General features: G+C 46.3%; 2 protein-coding genes across 4 annotated transcripts; both read right to left on the bottom strand.

Moving 5' to 3' along the window:
* Window positions 1-1,625: 1,625 nt before the first annotated feature.
* Window positions 1,626-5,424, bottom strand: si:ch211-151h10.2 (uncharacterized protein LOC567699 homolog). 2 transcript variants are annotated; one of them, XM_036537584.1, is made up of 9 exons: window positions 5,245-5,424; window positions 4,385-4,579; window positions 4,236-4,297; window positions 3,764-3,902; window positions 3,238-3,377; window positions 2,976-3,153; window positions 2,463-2,546; window positions 2,279-2,374; window positions 1,626-2,015 (listed from the first exon to the last, which is right to left on the bottom strand). In XM_036537584.1, exons 1-9 carry the CDS (start codon window positions 5,374-5,376, stop codon window positions 1,707-1,709), a joined length of 1,335 nt encoding a protein of 444 aa, XP_036393477.1. In that variant the 5' UTR covers window positions 5,377-5,424; the 3' UTR covers window positions 1,626-1,706. The 2 variants fall into 2 exon arrangements, with proteins under 2 accessions (XP_036393477.1, XP_036393478.1); XM_036537585.1 differs by having other exon boundaries at window positions 4,236-4,294.
* A 1,773-nt stretch (window positions 5,425-7,197) lies between these two features.
* On the bottom strand, window positions 7,198-18,199 carry prdm10 (PR domain containing 10). Of its 2 annotated transcripts, XM_036537205.1 has the most exons (24): window positions 18,162-18,199; window positions 16,379-16,546; window positions 15,924-16,085; window positions 15,754-15,813; window positions 15,525-15,629; window positions 14,906-15,095; window positions 14,323-14,564; window positions 13,974-14,174; window positions 13,785-13,857; window positions 13,478-13,595; window positions 12,829-12,949; window positions 12,451-12,744; window positions 12,315-12,326; window positions 11,760-12,107; window positions 11,309-11,464; window positions 10,845-11,024; window positions 10,604-10,714; window positions 10,253-10,453; window positions 10,006-10,149; window positions 9,741-9,911; window positions 9,517-9,654; window positions 9,144-9,318; window positions 8,963-9,060; window positions 7,198-8,852 (listed from the first exon to the last, which is right to left on the bottom strand). In XM_036537205.1, the coding sequence occupies exons 1-24, from the start codon at window positions 18,195-18,197 to the stop codon at window positions 8,661-8,663; spliced, it is 3,696 nt and encodes a 1,231-aa protein (XP_036393098.1). In that variant the 5' UTR covers window positions 18,198-18,199; the 3' UTR covers window positions 7,198-8,660. The 2 variants fall into 2 exon arrangements, with proteins under 2 accessions (XP_036393098.1, XP_036393099.1); XM_036537206.1 differs by lacking the exon at window positions 12,315-12,326 and having other exon boundaries at window positions 7,199-8,852.
* Between the last annotated feature and the right edge of the window lie 1,284 nt (window positions 18,200-19,483).

The following is a 19,483-nucleotide window of genomic DNA, read 5'->3' as shown; positions in this document are numbered from 1 at the left end:
CAGCGAGCTGTCGCGTGAGATGGGGGCTTTGGCAGCTAACACTAGCACTCACAAAAAAAATGATTGATTGGTTGGGAAAGATCACGTTCAAAGAATGAGATAAACCACAGATCGGGTTCCTGTAACCATTATCAGCCTGAACTGGAAAACAAGGAAATAAATATTTCAGCTCACAAAGGTAATAGCGTGCTGAACCCACATAACAGCTTACATAAACAAGGATATGCTTGTTATTTTTTGGACTTTGTAGCTGTATTGTAATTGAATTTGGTTCAAAGAGATGCTCTTTTTCTAAGTCCAGAGGGCTGTTCAGTTTTACTGACAGCAGTTATGTAGCTGGCCATGAGCCTCTTTGCATGTGTTTTTGTGCAGATAGAGCCATTATTTGTTTCCTCATCCAGAAAAATTCAGTTCTATTATATTCCTTTGGAGCAGTATTGTGCTGTCCATTTAAACTTAGTGACTATGCCTGCACTGACTCTAATAAATGTTTGTTTGTATGCACTGCTGACCTCCAACATTTTGATGGTGTGACCAAGCACGCACAACGTTGCAGCAATGTCGCCAGCAAGTGCTCATTTGGTCAGCGCGAAATATGGTCGCCAGGACGTCGAGGTTACGGACTGACAACGTCACAAAATTACGTTGCCGTTACGAAATAGCACCTTTCACTTTCCACGTTGCCGCGACGTCCGACTTGACGTTGTAGCAACGTATGTTTAGTCATTAAATTACGTTGCGGCAATGTAGGGGAAACTTGACTTTGTTAGCTGGGGAGTGTCTCTATCCACCTCCCTTTTTTCCTTAATCCCTCTATCTGTAACCCGGGTCTAAAACACAATAAGGCTACAGTTGGGGAATACCATGGGTGTCCAATACAAACTTACGTTAGCCAAACCTGAGAGTGAGGTGTTTAGACAAGCTTTCTTAGAGACGATTTGGAATCATCCCTCCTCAAATATCAGATTCATGTATCAATATTTTAGATTCGTCGTAGCTAAAACTAAAAAAAATCAATACATAAATATTATAGGTTTGATGTATTAAATTTCTTCCTCTTCTGAATCTAAGATGGTCCATGAGATTGAGTGGCCACACATTTTCTCATTGCCTGAACTGGTAAAGTGTGTACCATTGCTAAACCGCATCTGTGAAATCGGTCATTGAAGTTTGCATGTGAAATAGGTAAGGAAAATGTGCATATAAATTACTAGCGAGCTGTATGGAAAGTTTGTCTATCCCGAGGCGTCAGAATTTATTTACTAAATAGTCATCGGAAACAAACTACAGAGCATTGCCTGGGGGAATGGCCGCTAATAATTTATCAAACTGCGCCCTCTAGTGGTAGAATTTTGTTCCCAACTTTAATTTGATCGCTGTCAATGCGTGAGCATACCTGCTTACGAGAGACCTTTAAATGAATCAGTTCATCTTAAAACAGTTTTCTAATCTATTTCATTAAAAAGATTTACACTACAGTATACAATATTACAAAAATCAGAGGAAATTTTCTGAGAAGAAGTGTTATTTATTTATAAAAATACATTCATAGCAAATGCTCACATTTTTATATTTACATTGAATTTAATCTTTTTTTGAAATAAATAAATTACACAGATAAGCTGTCAGCTATTCCTCCTCCAGGGGGATAGTGTGACCTAATTGTCATGTAGTGGGATTAGGTTTTGGGAAGATGGGGTCAGAGTTCACATCCTCCTCAGAGAGCTGCGCAGACATATAAGAGTGGAAGAGAGGCGCTGAGCTGACCTCTCACACAGAGTGGGGGAGACAGCAGTGGGCAGTTGATCCTGGGTCTCTGGGGGTGGACAGGAGTGTAGGGGCGGGGTGTCAGAGGGATGGACACAAGGGGTGGAGTTGCACATAGAGGATGAAAGATCCAGGTGTGACTGGGATGTCCGCTCCATCTCCTCATTCATTCTGAGCCCCTCAAGGTGGGTTTGGAAACAAGACGTCAGATTCTCCAAGGACAAGAGATTGTGCTGGACCTCTTCAAACTGCAGGCACAGAGTGTGGAGAGTTTGCTGTGTAGCTTAACTGACTCATCTCTAAGACTTTGCTGATGCAATGTTAAAAATGTAAGAACACTTCAGGTGCAATCTTGCATTTTAAAATAAGCAGTTGTCATTATGGGGAACGAACAGTCATGCAGTCAAAACATGCATCTGCGTTTTTAAGAAAGCACACTGAGTGGTGGAATGAAGAGTTTTAAAACCGTGATCCTTGTAGCCAGAATGCAGCGTGGTCCACAGTCCTGTACCTGTGCAGTGTTGGACTGAAGCAGGCGTTCTGTCCAGAGTGTCTCTCCCCTGGTGCCTCCACAGTTCCCCAGTCCCCGCTGACTGCACCCCAGCTCCTGAGGGGGAGAGCAGAGAGACTTGTGAGTTAAGTGGGAAGGACCACGGCACTGAACTGGCATTTACCGCACGTGTGGAGACCCTCACCTGCAGTAGGTGTGTGCTGTCATTCAAGAGTGCCTGGCATTGCTGCAGCCTGGTCCTGCATTCACCCAGCTCCATGGACAAGCACTGTCACACAGACATACATATGCATGAAAACATACACACACACACACACACACACACATTTAAATACATTATTTAAATCCACATTGAAATATACACCTTACATAAAAGGATTCAAATAGAAGATATTTAGAAGCTGGCATTTGGTTCCATTGTGTTCTATACCAAATATATGGTTCATAATTAAGGATCCATCATGGTGGTCTGTACATCTAGCAGCATCCCTTTTATATAGATGGACTTCCAACATCTTGTAAGGTGTAGACAGGAATAACACAAACAGCATTTTCCAGTGACGGGTTCCCAAATCGTACATTTTTAAAAAGATGCACACACACAGACACACACACCCATAAACGACTATACACTCCAGTGTGGAGTTTACGGTTCTACTGAACTGACACGCTTACAGATAACTCAAATGTGCCTCACCTTCACCTCCTCCAGCACCGTCAGAATATCCTCCTCTCCCACCCTCCCCTTCTCCATGGTGACTCGGACGTGCAACACCACCAGCTGGGCCCATCGGTGCTGCAAGCCCTCCAATACAGCATGCACGCTGTCTCTGTATTCCCCCTGGGCCCGGAGCAGAGCGTGCAGCGACTGAAGTCTGTGAGAGGACACATGTCCCTCAGTGTCTCAGCAAGGGACACACAGAAACATGAGCAGATCATCCTTTTGCTATGGGGATTACCTCTGACTCAGATAGTCACAGATTCCCTTCAGTCTGTCTGTCAGCACAGGGTCCTCCACGTCACCTCTGGCTCCAAGATCTCCACCACTCTGTGGTCCACCTTGCAGGATATCAGCCCTCTGGAGCATCTCCGTCGCCATCTGCAATGAGGGGAAGGGTGAAGCTGACTTGGAGGCATTTCGACATCTGCGAGATGAACTAGTGTGATTGAGGAGCAGGCACTGCAGTGCATTTGTTTACTAGATGCAGGAGCTCCACTCTTACATTTACATTTATATTTACATTTTCATTCGTTTAGCAGACGCTTTTATCCGAAGCGACGTACAATTCAGGCAGAGTACAACACAAGCAAAAAGCCACATGAGGAGTCAACAATATTAGAAGCGCTGCATGACTAAGTTTCAATAGTTGGCAAGACAAGGTACAAGTTAGCTGGCAGTTCTTCTTTGTAACACCTCGGCTCAGGTCAGCTGTCCTTGTGATCACACCCACAGCCACCCTCTTTGGCCCGTCCCAGGTGACTGACCTCAAGCCTGTGAGCGAGGGCCTGTATGTGGGGTGGACTAGGGTTCTCCAGGGCCTCGGAGAGCAGACAGACCAGCAGGCTGTCCATCAGCGCATGGGCCACAGGCACTGGGCCGCCCATATGCCTTTCACTGCCCACACTTTAGAGAGGGGCACCGCCGGAAGGTAGGCAGGAACATCACATGAAGATAGAAGAGAGCACCAGAAAGAACACAAATTACAGATTAATAGATACCATTGTTTCCTTAAGGGAATACGGTTATGGTCCCCAAGGAATATGGCCCACAGTAGGTGAACTTATTTTTGTTTGACTTCACTTTCTTCACATAAATTTGCTTAGCAGACACTCTAAGCTTTTTCTCAACAAAGTAATTTCCCCACAGCCAGCAGTTTTATAACAATAACGTGAGGTCTTGATTTTTCTCTCTCACTTTCTCTCTCGCTCTCAGACAGATGGTGACACTGTGACTCACCAGGCCTGCAGACCTGCTGATCTCTCCCTCACAGCCACGTCACTCTCCAGGAAGTGCTCCTGCTGAGGGGGACAATCCTGACAATCAGGATCGTGATGGTGGCACACTTAGAGACAATGGTGGTGCTGGCGCCGGAACTGTAGACTCACCTGCTGCTGCCTGTAGTGAAGCAAGGCCTTCAGAGAAAGGAAGCACAGTGCCAGGCTGAGCCACAGGGCCCCAGCCAGCAGGGACCTCCGCCACACCTCACCCAGGCAGAGAGGGGGGAACAAAGGTGCCTCCTCCTGGCAAACTGCCCACACTGCCGTCGCCTGGGCCACACTGCACCACCTGCAGCAGGATCGCTACACAAGGAGGCACAAAGAGAGGGAAAACTGTAGGATAAACACGCTGAGACCCAGAGAGATGGACAGTGATGTAGGCACAAACACACCGAAACTCCCCGTGTCAGAGAGCTGTAGAATAAGCATATTGAAATTCATACCGAGACTTAGAGAGATAAAGAAAGCTGTAGGACGTTCCGAGACAGTGATCAAGAGACAACTTGTGAACACAGTAAATGATGGGTTTAAGGAGAGAAAAATTACATGCAATGGTTACAGAGAAATACATAATATGAGAGAGAGACAGACTGACAAAGGATATAAAAAGTGACACAATGAAAGAAAGATTTAGAGGGTCCTTTAATGTGAACAGCTTAAAATGATCATATCTCTAGATTGTTCAGCTGCTCTTCATTCTGCGTGATCATCATTCATCACGTCACCATCTGGAACATGGGAACAGGACTCACACAATGGCAGTGACAGATTTATGGGACCGTAAAGAGATGTGCTATCAGAGACCACATCCATGTGCGGTGACAGATGCTTCTCTAATGAGGCACAAACCTATACCTAGGCAACTTCAACCAGCTTTGTTACCAAACAGGCGTCCCCAGGTGTCAGCAAATTACTATTCAAGTCACAGAGGAGATATATATATCTCCTGATTCCCCTGCCATACTTACTGTAGCCATCCTGAGCTCCATCCCACTTCCTCTCTCCTGTTCATGTGTCTCTCGTCCATCAGTGCCCCTGTCCTCTCCTTGCCTGCCGCCCACAGTACTGAGACCATGGCCCCAGGCATCGACCGTGACCATGTCAAGGCATGGGGACAAGCTCACTCAAAGACGCACTCACCCGTACACCAGGACTACCCATTCAGTTCCACAGCTGCCTCTGCTGAGACGCGCATCCGGTCGGGCCTGTAGGACGAGTTTGCGCCATTCCTCCATTGATTTTTCGCTAATGTTTTATGTTCTGGCTCACGGGGGTATTTGTGGAATGCCACGGTCGTAATGTGTTCTTGGGCGAGCCACGCCCATCGCGCCCGGGCCCTGCACGGGAATGCCACATATTACGACAAGTGAAACTCCACCCTGAAAAGCTCACAGCTTTAAAGAGACTCTCCATCACTGTCAGAATCACCAAAGAACAATGTACAGTCTAAATATAGTGGGTTTTCATTGGCCAAATGAAATCAGTATGAATCAGTCTTGCTGTTGGATTTCAGAATTAGAGTTATAACCAGGATCAGTTTCAACCCAATACTGAAGATAATGTCTGATTAAACCTGAAAGGACAACTGAATATCATGCCTATGAACGTCTTACATTTGTATTAAATATTGGCTGTACATTCTAAACACGAGTGCCATGCTTTTCCCCACGCTAACGAGAGTCTGTGAGGTGTTGTTATAGTGGTCAACCTATTTTCAATCTTTCAGAATATGGATTGAAAGAGATTATTGTGTGATTTGTGTGGCAATCACAATAAAAACAACAGATTGACTATTTGGCAGCAGTGCTTGGCCACCTAATAATGGTAATTCTAATACATTTAATGAAAACAGTACTAATGGGGTTGACTTTGGCTGTTTATAATTTTATTAAGAACATTTATTGCTTAAATGTGCAAGTTTGAAATATATGAGTGTCCCCTACAGATGAAGTAAGTAGGGCTTCAAGAGCACATAATAGCTTTAACAAGGGAATGATGTTGTTTACAGTGGTGAAATGTTTGAAGTGTCAAATTATTTCTGACTCAGGTAACAGTGCTGCCATCTAGTGACATTACAGCAACACATAAATCAGCCACACATTAAGAAATCACTACATCCACTGTAGCGCAATAATCTGAGTATCTTAATGAAGTCTGCATATTCACCAAGCTTCTTGTGTGCATGTGTATGTACATAAAAGTCAGGTTGTGACAATATAGTCTGTAGAGACAAAAAGCAGCTTATTGAAGTGTCTCGTGTTTCTCCCCTGAAACTCCTTTCATGAGGCTTATGTGTAAATCTATACATCTATATCCAGCCAAATACATTCCCTGAGTTTTTATACATACATTAGCCAGATGTCTTTTCATCACAGTGTAAAGCACAAAGCTCAAAACTAGGAGAACTCTGTGTATTTTTTAGGTCCATTCTACACAGACAAATTGATCTTTGACATTGACAGACCTACATCATTTTTAAAAATTACACGTTACATGATAAATAAAAAAGGCACAAGAATGAGTGGATATAAAAGGGTTTCTTTAATTTCTGAACACTACAGACAACAGGACAACTTAAACAATGATGGGAATTGCTGTACATCAAAGTAAACTAATTTTTTATAATACATCTTTTTTCTTTACATTGTACATGCCATTTTGGGTGGCAGTGTGGCGTAGTGGTAAGGAGCAGAGCTCACAACCAAAGGGTTGCAGGTTTGATTCCCCACTTTGGCACTGCTGCCGTGCCCTTGGGCAAAACCCCGAAATGCCTCAGTTGTACAAATGGGTAACATGTAAAGTTGTAAGTTGCTCTCAATAAGAGCTTCTGCTAAATGACAATAATGTAATCTATATATATTTCTGTATGTTTTCAAAATATAAATACTGAAAAGTAGTATTCCCTTGGATCCCTCAGGATGCTCCCTGAGGGCACCCTGAGGCAAGAGCAAATACTCCCAAGCACAGTAACCATGTTCATATCTTCCCAGGGCAATGAAATTGAATGTTGCTATTTTTAAAGACTAATTTTCGGGTGCTCAGACCTTGTGCAGGAAAGTAGCGGGGTGATGTGTGCGTTTTATCTTCCTTCGAAATCCTAACATAAAATAAAATAATAGCTGGATCTGGCTGGCCAGTTACCATTTTGTCTTTTTTTTTCCCCCAAAGAATTCAGTGCTTCCTGATATAAAGCGTGGTGAATCCCGCAAGAATGTAGCACTCTGGACACAAGGCTGAAATATGCTGGTTTAGGAATGTAGCAAACATTAATTCTTTCAATTTTGCAATTTTTCATATGCTACATTTGCCCATCTCATTTCTTATTGTTCAGCTTCTACAGATGACTGGCACAGCATTCAGTCACAAAAGGAGGTGCTGGAACTTTCTGTCTTACATAGTACAAGACAGTGTTTAAGTTCTGATTACTTTCACAAATGCAGGTGAGAAGATGGGAGTAAAAAAATATACAGTTTGTTTAATGTCATTGTTACCACAGCCAGTTGATTTGTCTATAACAGAGTACATAAACATTCTAGGTTGCATCTTAGATGATATAAATACCACTCAGTTACACATTTGAGAACCCTCTGTTCTTAAAGCAATGCTTGGTATTTTTAGCGTCTCTGAATTTGTCTACAACAGGTGTGTAAACGCAGAAGGTGAGGAAAACATCGGACTCTTTCCCTGTCATTCATCAAGGTTTTGCCAGTTATGAAGAGCACCTTATACAATGAAAATCTGAAAACACAGAGCTTTGTGTGAAAACTTTTGCATCCCAGCAAGGAGAAACATAATGCCTATTATACATAATGTCAGTTGAAATCTTGATATATAGTGGTTCAACATGCTCGATCTAATTCTAGACATTTGTCACAATATTAAAAAAGTTTGAAACAAAACGTTTTCTGTTCCTGTTTTAATTGGATGAGATGTCCCTTATAACATAATAAACCTTAACAGGTGAGGTGTTTACCATGGAAAGGGAAGAAAGGCAGAGACTTCAGAGAGACAGACACCTTCAATGGGCACTGGTATGTGTAATAGGATCTCGACGCCTTGTGTAAACCATCCAGTGTTTCTTAAAAATACAACAACACATTGTTCTTGGTATTAAGAGGTTATGTAATTCACTTTGTTGACCCTCTAAAATAAAAACAGACTTCTTTTTTATTTTACTTTCTTAAACTGTTTTGGCAGCTTGCTATTCAGCCATGTCACTGATGCAATTGAAGTCCCAAGCAGCTGTGCATGAAGCTGTGGCCTCCATCCTCCAGCTTTGCTGCAGCGAGGGACTGTCCCGTGTTTGTGCGCATGTGTGATAGAGTCAGATGGTAAGGGCAGCATGCTGCACGCCAGTTCTGGAGGGTGCAGAAAGGGCCAGGGGTCACGGTTTAGTGATGTGGACTTCGTTGGCTCCGTTGCCATTGGTGGTGGTGGTGATGATGAACTGCGTGGTGGCTTGCTGATTGGCTGGCTGCTGCTCGAGCTGGTCGGGGTGCACCTGGGTGGAGTTCTGGGCTACGCCGGGCTGTTTGGGGTCCAGTTCTGCCTGTCCCTCTGAGATTACATAGTGAGTCTGCAGAGGGCGGAAATTAACAGAAATCGGAGCAGAGCTCCAATGACGCACTTGCAAAGAGGCATCACGCATACTCCAACATTTAAACTGCGGTTCATTCTGCCACTCACCGCCTTGACCTGGCCGCTGTTCACCGCTGTCACTGGGGTACCCGCCTCTGCAATCACGTACTGAGCGTGGGGGAGAGTCATCATCTGGATCTCAGACGCTATGGAGGCAACAGGGAAGGGTCAAACCACAAAGCACAGCATGTCACAAAATATTCCTCACACACCTATAAAGAGAACTCACGGTAGCTCCTGTAGTTCCAGTTCCCGGGCAAGTAGGTATGCTGTACCGCCCCCTGCTGCTGAGACGAGGGTGTCTGTAAGGTGTGACTCTGAGCAAGGGTCACTGGGGTGAGCTGTGCAGGGCTGAGCTCCTGGGCCGCTTGTTGGGAGGAGGGGCTTAGGGGTTGACTTGTTACCTGAGGGAATGATGTGGAATTACGCGAGCACAAAGAGAGGTGCATTCGTAAGTTAGTATCCCTATAGCAGAGTTCATCTACAAAATTATGAATTGCAGCTGCATGAAAAATTCAAAAATATGATTCAAAATCAACTCCTAGCTGTTTTTCTTGTCGTCGTTTGCCTTCGGTGGAATGCTGTGATGACGGAGGTCTCACCTGGGAGGCGCCCTGCGCATTGGCGGTGGGCTCAGTGACCTGGATGTGCTGCACTTGGATGGAGTGCTGGCTGTAGCTGTGGGGGTCATGCAGCTGGCTCACATCCACCGTGGAATGCTGGGAGTGGGGCGAGGAGGTCTTGGGACAGAAAGAGAGGCAGTTCTTCATTTGGCACTCACTGAAACACAGCCAGCGGGGTGACACAGAAAAACGGTCTGCCTTACCGTAGCTACCTGGACGACCTGCAGCTGGATGTGCTGAGGCTGAGCCAGCCCACTCCCTGCCTGCGACACAGGGATGTACTGAATGCGCTGGTAATCCCCCTGAGTGGCGCGGTAGTCCGTGGTCAGAGTCTGGGACAGCTCTGTCATAGCCTGGGTCAAGAGGTCTGTGGTCTGGGGTAAAACCACATGGAGGACATAGTAAATCCCACTGCTGGCACCACTGACCGCAAACACGTGCACGCGAGAATGTACGTATGACTCTTACAACCACTGCCTCCGCGGTGGTGCCGTCGCTGGTGATGACGGCAGGCGCGCTGCTAATGACAGCCGTTGCCAACGGGGCCTGAATGGCGTTAGCCAGCTGCGCGTACTCCGGGTGCTTCTTACGAATGTGCTGGACCATCTTAGTCTGCAGGAAGACAGAGAGGCAGTGCGCTCAGACCAAAGACAGTAGGAATAATTAGGTAATACATGCACTAGAGCACAGAACTGGGGCTCGGCACAGGCCTTACCTTGCTGCTGTACTGTTTAGCGCAGTGAGGGCAGCAGACTGGCGCGGTGGCGATGGTGCCCGTCAGCTGGGTGTGCGTGCTCAGCATGGGGTCGGGCTCCCCGGGGCCGGCCGGCCGCAGCTTGCGGATGCTGGGGGGCAGCTCTGCCCCAGGGTGGTTCTTCAAGATGTGGGCTTTCCTCTTGCTGGCGCTTTTATACACCTGCCAAGGGAGAGACAGAAGTTACCTTCTACGAAAGACCAGCAGCATGGGAAGGTACATGTATACATTTGGGCTTCAAAACCTAGACATGTGGATGGAGCAATCTGTGGAGAGCAATCAGGTCACATGGCCTGGGGAGGGGTCAGAGACCTTGTCACAGTACTGGCAGAAGTAGTCTCTGTTGGGCTTGATGATGGGCAGCGTGAGCTCGGGCACCTCGTCGATGCGCATCTCCGGGTGGCGCTTGGACAGGTGGTTGACCTGTGGAGACATTCACATCCATGTCAGCAACAACACCCACGCTGCAGATGCAACACAGCCACAGCGCACCACTGAGGAGCACCACCCAGGCGACACCACCAGCGGTGGGGGGTGGGGACCAGGCTCTTACCAGCATTCCGCGACGCCGGAATCCCATCATGCAGAGCCGGCACTTGAACATGAAGCTCTCGAAGTCGGTGGTGGGCACTTTCTGCTTGAGCGTCTTAGAGCGGTGGATGCGGTCGACCTTCTTGGCTTCCCGCTCCGGGTTGTGCATGCGCTGCATGTGCTCCCGCAGCTTGTCCTTCCTCTTTGGGGGGGGGGGGGGGGGGGAGAGGGTGAGTGAGCCTTTTCTCTGAACAGCCTCCCCCTGGGTCATACCTCATCTACTAGCCTCCCCTGCCTCTCTGAGATTTCTAGGGGCACTGCTGCTGTACCCTTGGGCAAGGTACTTAACCCAGAATTCCCCTAGTAAATACCCAGCTGTGTAAATAGATAACATGCAAAAACTGTAACCTATTTAAATCACTCTGGAAAAGAGAGTCTGCCAAATGCCAGTAATGTCATGTAATGTATCCCCCGCAGCCCGCTCACCTTGAACTGCTTGCCGCAGGTGGAGCAGAGGAAGTCCTTGCGGTCCGAGTGGCGCAGCATGTGCAGCCGCAGCTTGTCGGGCCTGCAGAAGGCCTTGTCGCACTCCGTGCACTGGAAGATCTTCTCTGAGTGGAAGCTGCGCACGTGCTTCTTCACCTGCGGGGAATCACGCTGTGATGCTCTCCGTCACCAAGGCTACAGGTGACCAATCGTTTGAGGACAGAATTCTTAAAGGTTCCACTAAGATCACCTTTTTCATCTTTACCGTCTTCACCCACTAACTTACATGCTTGAAGATCATACTGCTACATTTTCATGTATTCTATTCTTATTGGTGGTGCTGCTATATTAAGGAAGACCCCCCAGTTTGTCATCACCCTCTTGAGCACCACTGCTATGCATAGACTGGATTCTCCCAGCAGATCCTATCAGTGGTGCTAGCACATCTCACCTGGATGAAGTCTGTGAAGCTCTTCTTGCAGGAGGGGCAACAGTAGCAGCCGTCCACCAGGTGGACCCCCACGTGCTCCTTGAGCAGGTCCAGGCGGTCGAAGGAGTGGGTGCAGAAGAGGCAGGAGTAGGTCCTCTGCTCCGAGTGCTGCTGCAGGTGGTCCTCCAGGGCGGCGCTGCTGAGGAAGCCCTTGTTGCAGATGTGGCAGGGGAGCGGGCAGCTGCCGTCGCGGCCGTGGTAGCGCAAGTGCTGGTCCAGCTTGTCCTTGTCGCGGAAGGCCTTGCCACACTGGGAACACTTGAAGGGCCTGAAGGTCTTTCTGATGAAAAGGTGCTGGAGGGCTGCATTCTGACAAAGTACAAGAACAATATACCTTTAATACATACACACGCAGATGTATTAATGCCACATATAACTACCCAAACAACACTGCAACGGAGCCAAAATAAAGGGTTATGGAGGCTGAATGTATGGAGAATTTTCATACGTATGCAAGTTTATCACAGCAAAAACAATAATTTAAATGAAATTCACTCTGTGCCATCTGAGACCTACCTGCAAATCCATCTTTATTGGAAGCACACAGTGAGAGAGAAAGACACATACTGCAGTCAAGGCCAAAAAAAAAAAAAAAAACAAACATACTAGAACTAAGAGTCTAAACTACAGGGGTGAGGGTCGGTGCTCGTACCCGTATTCTCTTGGCACGTCGCATGTCCTGGGGGGTGAGATGGGGATCGGGTTGATTTCCTGTGGTCGGGTCCTCCTTTATGGGCTTGGAGGTGTCAGCACTTGAAGGTGGGGGATCAGCGTTGAGGGTGGGCTCTCCGCTAGGGGCCAGTTCTGCGTGAGCCCCCTGAGCATCTAGCTGGCTGTCCGTGTCAGGCACGACCCCCTGCGCTCCCATATCCACTCCTTTCAGCCCGTTCAGGGCACCCTCTGACCCCTCCTCAAAGGTCCCCTTCCCTGCAAATGCCAACATCACCTAGAAGAGAGACAGTTGTTTATATTGAAGTAGCAGCTGAGAAATAAAGGTTTTCATCACTGATGTTTGTGGAAAGATGCGTACCTGCGTCTTATCCTCGCCACTCTCTGCCTGTGTATCCAGGTGCACAAATTTGGGTGGGCGTCCTGGTCGCCGTCCAGTTCCAAATCTCTTCCTGCCTCGGCCTCGACTGCGCCCCCTTGCTCTGGAAGAGAGTAAGACAGCACAAATTACAGGTTCGTTAAAAAAGTACCAAAACCATCACTATGTGTTTACTGACACTATGAAGGAGAGCCTTCACCTGTCCTCTAGAAACTGAATGTTGTTAACTATCAGTTTGTGTTGAAATGTTAAATGTTCTAAGCCCTTTATCTTCTATCCAATTCAAACCTATGATCTACAGCAGATCATATTTCATTTAATTGCCTTCAAATCTGTAATTGTTAATTTTGTGTCTATCACTGTAATTATCTATACGCATGTGAAGACAGCCATTAGTTAATGGACTACACCTGGCTTATCAGAGGCACATTAAATGCAGGTGTGTGGGTGCTGCTAGGCACACCTTTCTGAGCAGCTTATGGTACTTGTACTCAAGCCTATACATCTTTGCATCTTAACATAAATTATTTGATTTTTTTTTTTGTAAATTTGTTCTTTCTGTTCTGTTGTCTGGTGAGAAGTGTCAGCCAGCGTCCTCACAGACTGAGTCTGGGAAAGGCCTACGTGTTACCTGCTGACAAAGTCCAGCTTGTCGTCGTGCATGTTGAGGTGCTGCTGCAGCTGCTCAGAGCTCATGAAGCGCCGGTTGCACTCATAGCACGGCCAGTTTTTCTCCTGCTCTCTTAGAACTGAGGCACCCAAATAGACAAGAAAACAAGCTTAATTATTCTTTCATAATCAGAGGGAAGGTTGAGACAGGCCTGTAAGCAAAAGCACAACATTAAAGAATCATAACCTACCACATAGGTAGCCCATTTCTTCTAATTTTCCATTTTTTCCACAGGGGCAAGTATTTCATTCCCATAAAAAAGCCTCACCTTTCCTCTCTTCATCAGTAACATCATGAATCTTTTGGTTGACAAACTCTGCATATGAAGCAGCATACCACACCTAGGGGGAAAGAGATGATCCAAGGACTAATATTCATCCACAGAAATCATCAAGAGCCTCTGTTATGACTGGTCATGGACTTGATTGGATAGAATGTGTGCAAATGATGTTCCTACTTTGAGCTCCTGCTTAGGCTGAATGTTCTTGATGGTGGTGTAGAAGATGTCTGCGCCGTACTGATAGGCCACCAGGTTCTGCTCCAGGTGGTTCTGGGCGGGTCGCACAAACATCATCCAGTTGCAGCGTTCCTCATCAGAGAGATCCACCCACATGTCCTCCGCCTTCTCCCCTTCTTTGGCTGAGTCCTGCATGCACACCTGAGGGTGGGAGAGAGACAGAGGCCAGCCTGAAACATGGAGCCCATCCCGACAGATGCAGTGTGGGTGCCACTCTATGAGGCATGTGACAACCATCGCTTTCAAACAGAGGGCCAGACTCAAGATGACCAGCATGCATGTCCCTTGCCTTGAGGTGGATGTAGTTGTCCTGCAATTCACTCTGCCGCACCAGAGGCCCCTCTACGGGCCCGAACTGGGTGCGCTTGGGGATGCGTCGCTTGGAGAAGACCCCTCCTAGGAAGCGGTCGATGTAGAGCACCAGGGGCAAACTGGCCCGGGCTTTGGACAGCACCGGCCGGTTGGGGATAGGGTGAAGGGGGCCATGCTTGAGACACACAGAAGGGTTGGCATTATTGCACTCCTCACACCCTAAGAATCAGAACAGTGAGAAACACAGATCATTAGAATGATCAGAGAAGGGAAAAGAGAGAAGACTGGGAGGGGCAGACAGTGGAATTGCACAAATAAGGAGATAAAGGGCTTTGGCAAGAGGATGTGTCCTGCACCTCTCCTAATTTTTTATTTGATTCTTATTTGTATTTGTATCTACAGAAAAGTTTGAATCAAGCCACAGTCACTGATAATTGTTGCACTGGACATTAAACTACACGTGCAAAATGGCATCAAAATGCAGGCTGCTTTGCCTTCTTTAAAGCTTGTTTTATGAACTGTTTCTCGTGGCAGCCAAAGGGATATGAAGAGGCACTCACAAAGGTTCTGAGGGGTAAATGGTTGCGGAGGTCTAGGTTCCCATTCATCCAATTCTGATTCATCCCCTTCATCATCTTCCTCCTCATCCTCTGAGTCCACAGTAGAGTCTGTGGCCCCCAGAGGGCTGGCAGGAGGATCACCCATGCCAGTCATGGTGGGCAGGGAGGAGCTGGACAAAGACAGTGTACCCTGTGGAAAGCAAGAAGCACATGGTATTATCACTGTAACAGGGTAGAGCAGAGCACAGCGGTGACGTGCAACTACATAATATACAGTGCATAACAGAAACTACCTTTTGCTGGCACGTGAGCCCTGTCCTTTACTACCCAGAGAGGGGAAATTTTACAATGCTGTTAAAAACCCTGCACTCAAGCACTGGTCTTTACTTGGTACAGAAAGAAAAGCATCCTCTAATTGCCTGCAAATATCACCTTCATCATGAATCTGGACTTCCTAAGTGGTCTCCCAACAAAAAATGCATCAGACGCAGTTCAGTGTAGCGTGTGAGGGGTGTACGTGGTGGATGGCACAATGGACCATGACAGAATATTGGCACATACTCTATGTGTAATGCCCTGTGCCATAGCTTAAGCTTCTCTCCCTTAGCTCTGCCCTCACCTGTGGAACAGGTTCCAGGATGGTCTGAGGTGCCTCTGCCACATTACTGAGCACAGTCAGGTTGGCAGCGTTCATGTTTTGGCCGCTGGGCAGCAACACAGTCACCTGCAGCAACAAAGAAATAAACACTCTGAGCCCGACGATCTTGTTTTCCCCACACACATCTACCTGACTGGCACGACTGCCATGTCATGACTGACCATCTGCTCTACAGAGCGCCCAGCCTCACCTGCTGTGTGGTGCCATCCTGCTGTATGTAGGCCACCTGGGGCTGATCAGCAAACACGGTCTGTAACAGAGCAGACAGTGTGGTGAGAGATGCAGTGCCCTCTGGGGAGGCACAGCTGTGACTAAGCCCTGAGCTCTGAACTCTGAGCCTGGCTGCCATGTGGAGCCCACCTGTGTCCCATCGGCAGGGTGGATGTACACCAGCGTGTGCTCGGCCGACTCTACAGAAGTGTAGGAGCTGCCATCGGCGGTGTACACCACCTGCTGCGGCCCGCGCTCCTGCTGGTCTCCACTGTACACGATCTGTGCCACGGTGCCACCCTCAAAGTGCACCTGCAACACACCATAGCCATTCAATACCAGTTCAGTCAAATTCAATGGACTAGCTGCTTTCCAGCAGAAGCTGTCTCTCTGGGCTGCTGAAACTCACATTTCATGCACTGGTCAGAAATCGAAGTATGAGACATATTTGCTGCCAGGAATCTACTTATACATGACTTGAATACTTACACCGGTGACAATCAGATTCATCCTATTATTTTGGTTTCAGCAACATAATGGTTGGTATGGTAACCCCATTCATTCTGATTACAAACAAACAGTGCCATGACACAGGTGGCACAGACCTGAGTGGCATTGCCTGGCTCATTGTTTGGGGCCTGGTTCCACACTGGGGATGCTCCTTGCTTAGTCTCCATGACAATTCCCGCCCAGTCTCTTTGTACAGACCTCCCGTCAGCTCCTTCACCTGATACCACACCTGAAGCTGGTGAGTGCACACTCCAGCATGTACACTAGAGAACAATGGGGGAAAACAAAGGCAAATTGACTGTAGGCCTGGCAAATGTAACAATGTATTGCAATACTTAATTCAGTGTGTTGGGTTAAGTAAACTAAAATGTACTAAAGTATCAAATAAAGGTTCCTCCAGTTGTGTGATTGGTTTTTTAAAAGGTATACGTTTAAAAACACTTGTGACAGTGTTACAAACCGTATCCTCCTTTTACCTCCCTGATCACCCACGGTCGGAGTATGGTGGCTAACAGATGTCATCTTTACATGAACAACTAACTGGGTCGCTTGCTGGGTAACTTAGCTAGCTATCAATATAAATATGAATTGTGAACCGAATGACTATCGTCTGCTCTATACTACACATCTGCATTGAGTTGATAGTTATACATTTTGGTCCTAGTAGACCTTCAGCGTGCTATGTTTGGCAAATAACGGCAAATAACAGCCAAATAACATCTGTTTGTAATCTAGCCAGCAGATGAATAATATGTAGCTCATTGTATGTATCGCTTTCAATTGACAAAGCATTGCTGTCACATAGGCCCTGTGCTTAATGTTTAACGTTATAGCTAGTCAGCTAGCTTGCCAATGTGACCGGGACGAAAATTCTACCCATTTTTAAATAGAAAGCAAAGGTCTTACACAGCATTGTCACAAGTTGTTAACTGGATAGCTAGTTATCTAGCTGAATAGCTCAATATTTAAATTACACGATACATTTTAAACAGACTGGCCATCAGCAAGCTAGCTAGTTGGAGTTTCACTTTGCTCGGCTAGCTTTTTCATCCCGTATGGTTGCGAACACGCTACCGCCAACCAACTAGTAAGTAATTGTGTGTGTCAATTTGCTGTCTTTGGTGCACACTGGCGAAGTTAGCAAGCTAAACCAAAATAAACCAGGAGCAGGCTTGTCCTCGCCCAGAACGGTCAGTCTAATATTATTGTGGGGGTACTAAAGAAACGCGGGTGAATATGTGCAGACAACCGCAGAGGAATATGGAGTCAAAAGTACACAGCGCTACATTGGTAATGCCTTGGTGAAAATACCATGCTGTTTTGGGGGTACAAGTACAAACCAGGGGTGACATCGATTTTATTACCCCATCCCCCCTACTTTGACCCCTCAGGTTCTGAGTCCCAACTGGACCATACCACAAAAATCAAAGCTGCAGAAACCCGGGAAATAAGCGCACCGCAATGCCCAAATTATCCTGTTTAAACCCGATACAGAACCTATCCGGATGGTGTACTGTGCGAACCTGGGTGATAAGGCCAACGCGGCGGTGGTTTTCGAAACAGGGGTGTCCGAATTTTGTAGGAGCCCCAAATATTTGGAATACACCCACCCGTCCCCGCGTCTGGTTGAGCCCAGCCCTGATTCTGCTGCAGAACAAGGAAGGAGAATCTCCATTTTGGGTGGGACTAAACAACAACAACCACCTTTGATAGACCCACGAAAGTCTGCATATTTTCATCAATACAAAACGCTATGACTGCTCGTGAAACCCAAACAGATACTTACAATAAGATAATGTGGCGGTGGAACTTCGGGTTTAATGCGAAAATACACTCAATTTTTGATATTTTACACGAAAACGCAGAAGTTGTTCTTACCTCAGAATGGTAGCTGCAGAGATGGCTGCATTGCATATATTAACATAATCTTCCTAGTAACACAAGGGGACTCGGGTTGCGATTGGTAGAATGTCTGTGTTTGGAAAGATAAATAGATAATCTAGCAAGCTTTATTGAGGCACAAAATAAACACGTGAAACATTTTGCTCATAAATTCAGTATAAAATTATTTGCGCTTTGCAACGATTTTTCATTTCCTTAGATTTATTCTTCCTGCTTTCGGCAGGGGTCAATCGATGTGCTCCGCCATTTTCCTGTCATTTCAAAACGATCCAATGAAAATTCGTTTCTTTGCTCCGTTGTAGCAGAGCCTCTAGCGGTGACTTGCGGTGTTGTCATGAAGGAAGACAATTGGAAAATGACTGACAATATTCGAAAATACATATAGCTTGCCATATTATGAAAGCCAGTTTATTTATGTATCACTTTCTGACTGGACCCAAAATTAAGTAACGTCTACCAAGAGCACACATTTTATGTATTGAGTTTCCATATTCGAGTTAGGTAGCTGTGTACTATCACCTTGGTTTTTCAGTTTGTAATTTTCTTCATTGTGGCTCCAAATATTTGTCACAATACAGTGCTGATGTCTGAAATCCCAACATTAAACGTAGAGTTAAATGACTGGTCATACTTTAAGTGCAATGCTAATAGTGACTGCCGGGAATCAGCTGTCCCTTTGCCTACGCATTCCCTGTGCTACTTGCCTGCCACATGCAGTGCAGGCCACATATATCTGCAGCGGGAGTTGTTTCTATTATTGAACACATCAAATGGAAATGACACATATGTCACCTCACTGACATGAGGAAGTTTCTCCCCTTCATTTCATAGGGTTACACACTTTTTAACTTTTGGGAAGCAGGAACAGTTGTGCTTAATCCAACCTGCATGAAAATGTATTGTAGTGTTCTTTTCTGGTTATTGACTTTAGAAATTTCAGTATGTCTAATAAAAAGTGCACAGTATGCGTCACATGATTTTAAGTTTTCCATGGGGGGTGGTCTGCCATTTTGGCTAACACGTGGGGGAAATGATGACAGGGGCACTGAGGGAATTCCAATCTCCCAGATTTGCTAGTTTGAATAGTGAAATGAATAGATGATAAAATGATCAATCCATCAAAACTGGCTATAGCACATTTTTATATTTTCACAAAGGAAGCTGGGCCTGAGCCATTTGGGATGAAACTGAAAAATTATTCTTAGACCCAAGACATGCCCGCTGAGAGACAGAACTGAAAGATTGCAGAGTAGAAAACAAACAGTGAGACAGAAGCTAATGAAGCCTTGTTAATGATA

The sequence above is a fragment of the Megalops cyprinoides genome, chromosome 9 (assembly GCF_013368585.1).
Source record: "Megalops cyprinoides isolate fMegCyp1 chromosome 9, fMegCyp1.pri, whole genome shotgun sequence".
Classification (NCBI taxonomy): Eukaryota; Metazoa; Chordata; class Actinopteri; order Elopiformes; family Megalopidae; genus Megalops; species Megalops cyprinoides.
Note: the sequence above shows the minus strand (reverse complement) of the source record. Positions and strands in the feature narration are given on the sequence as shown.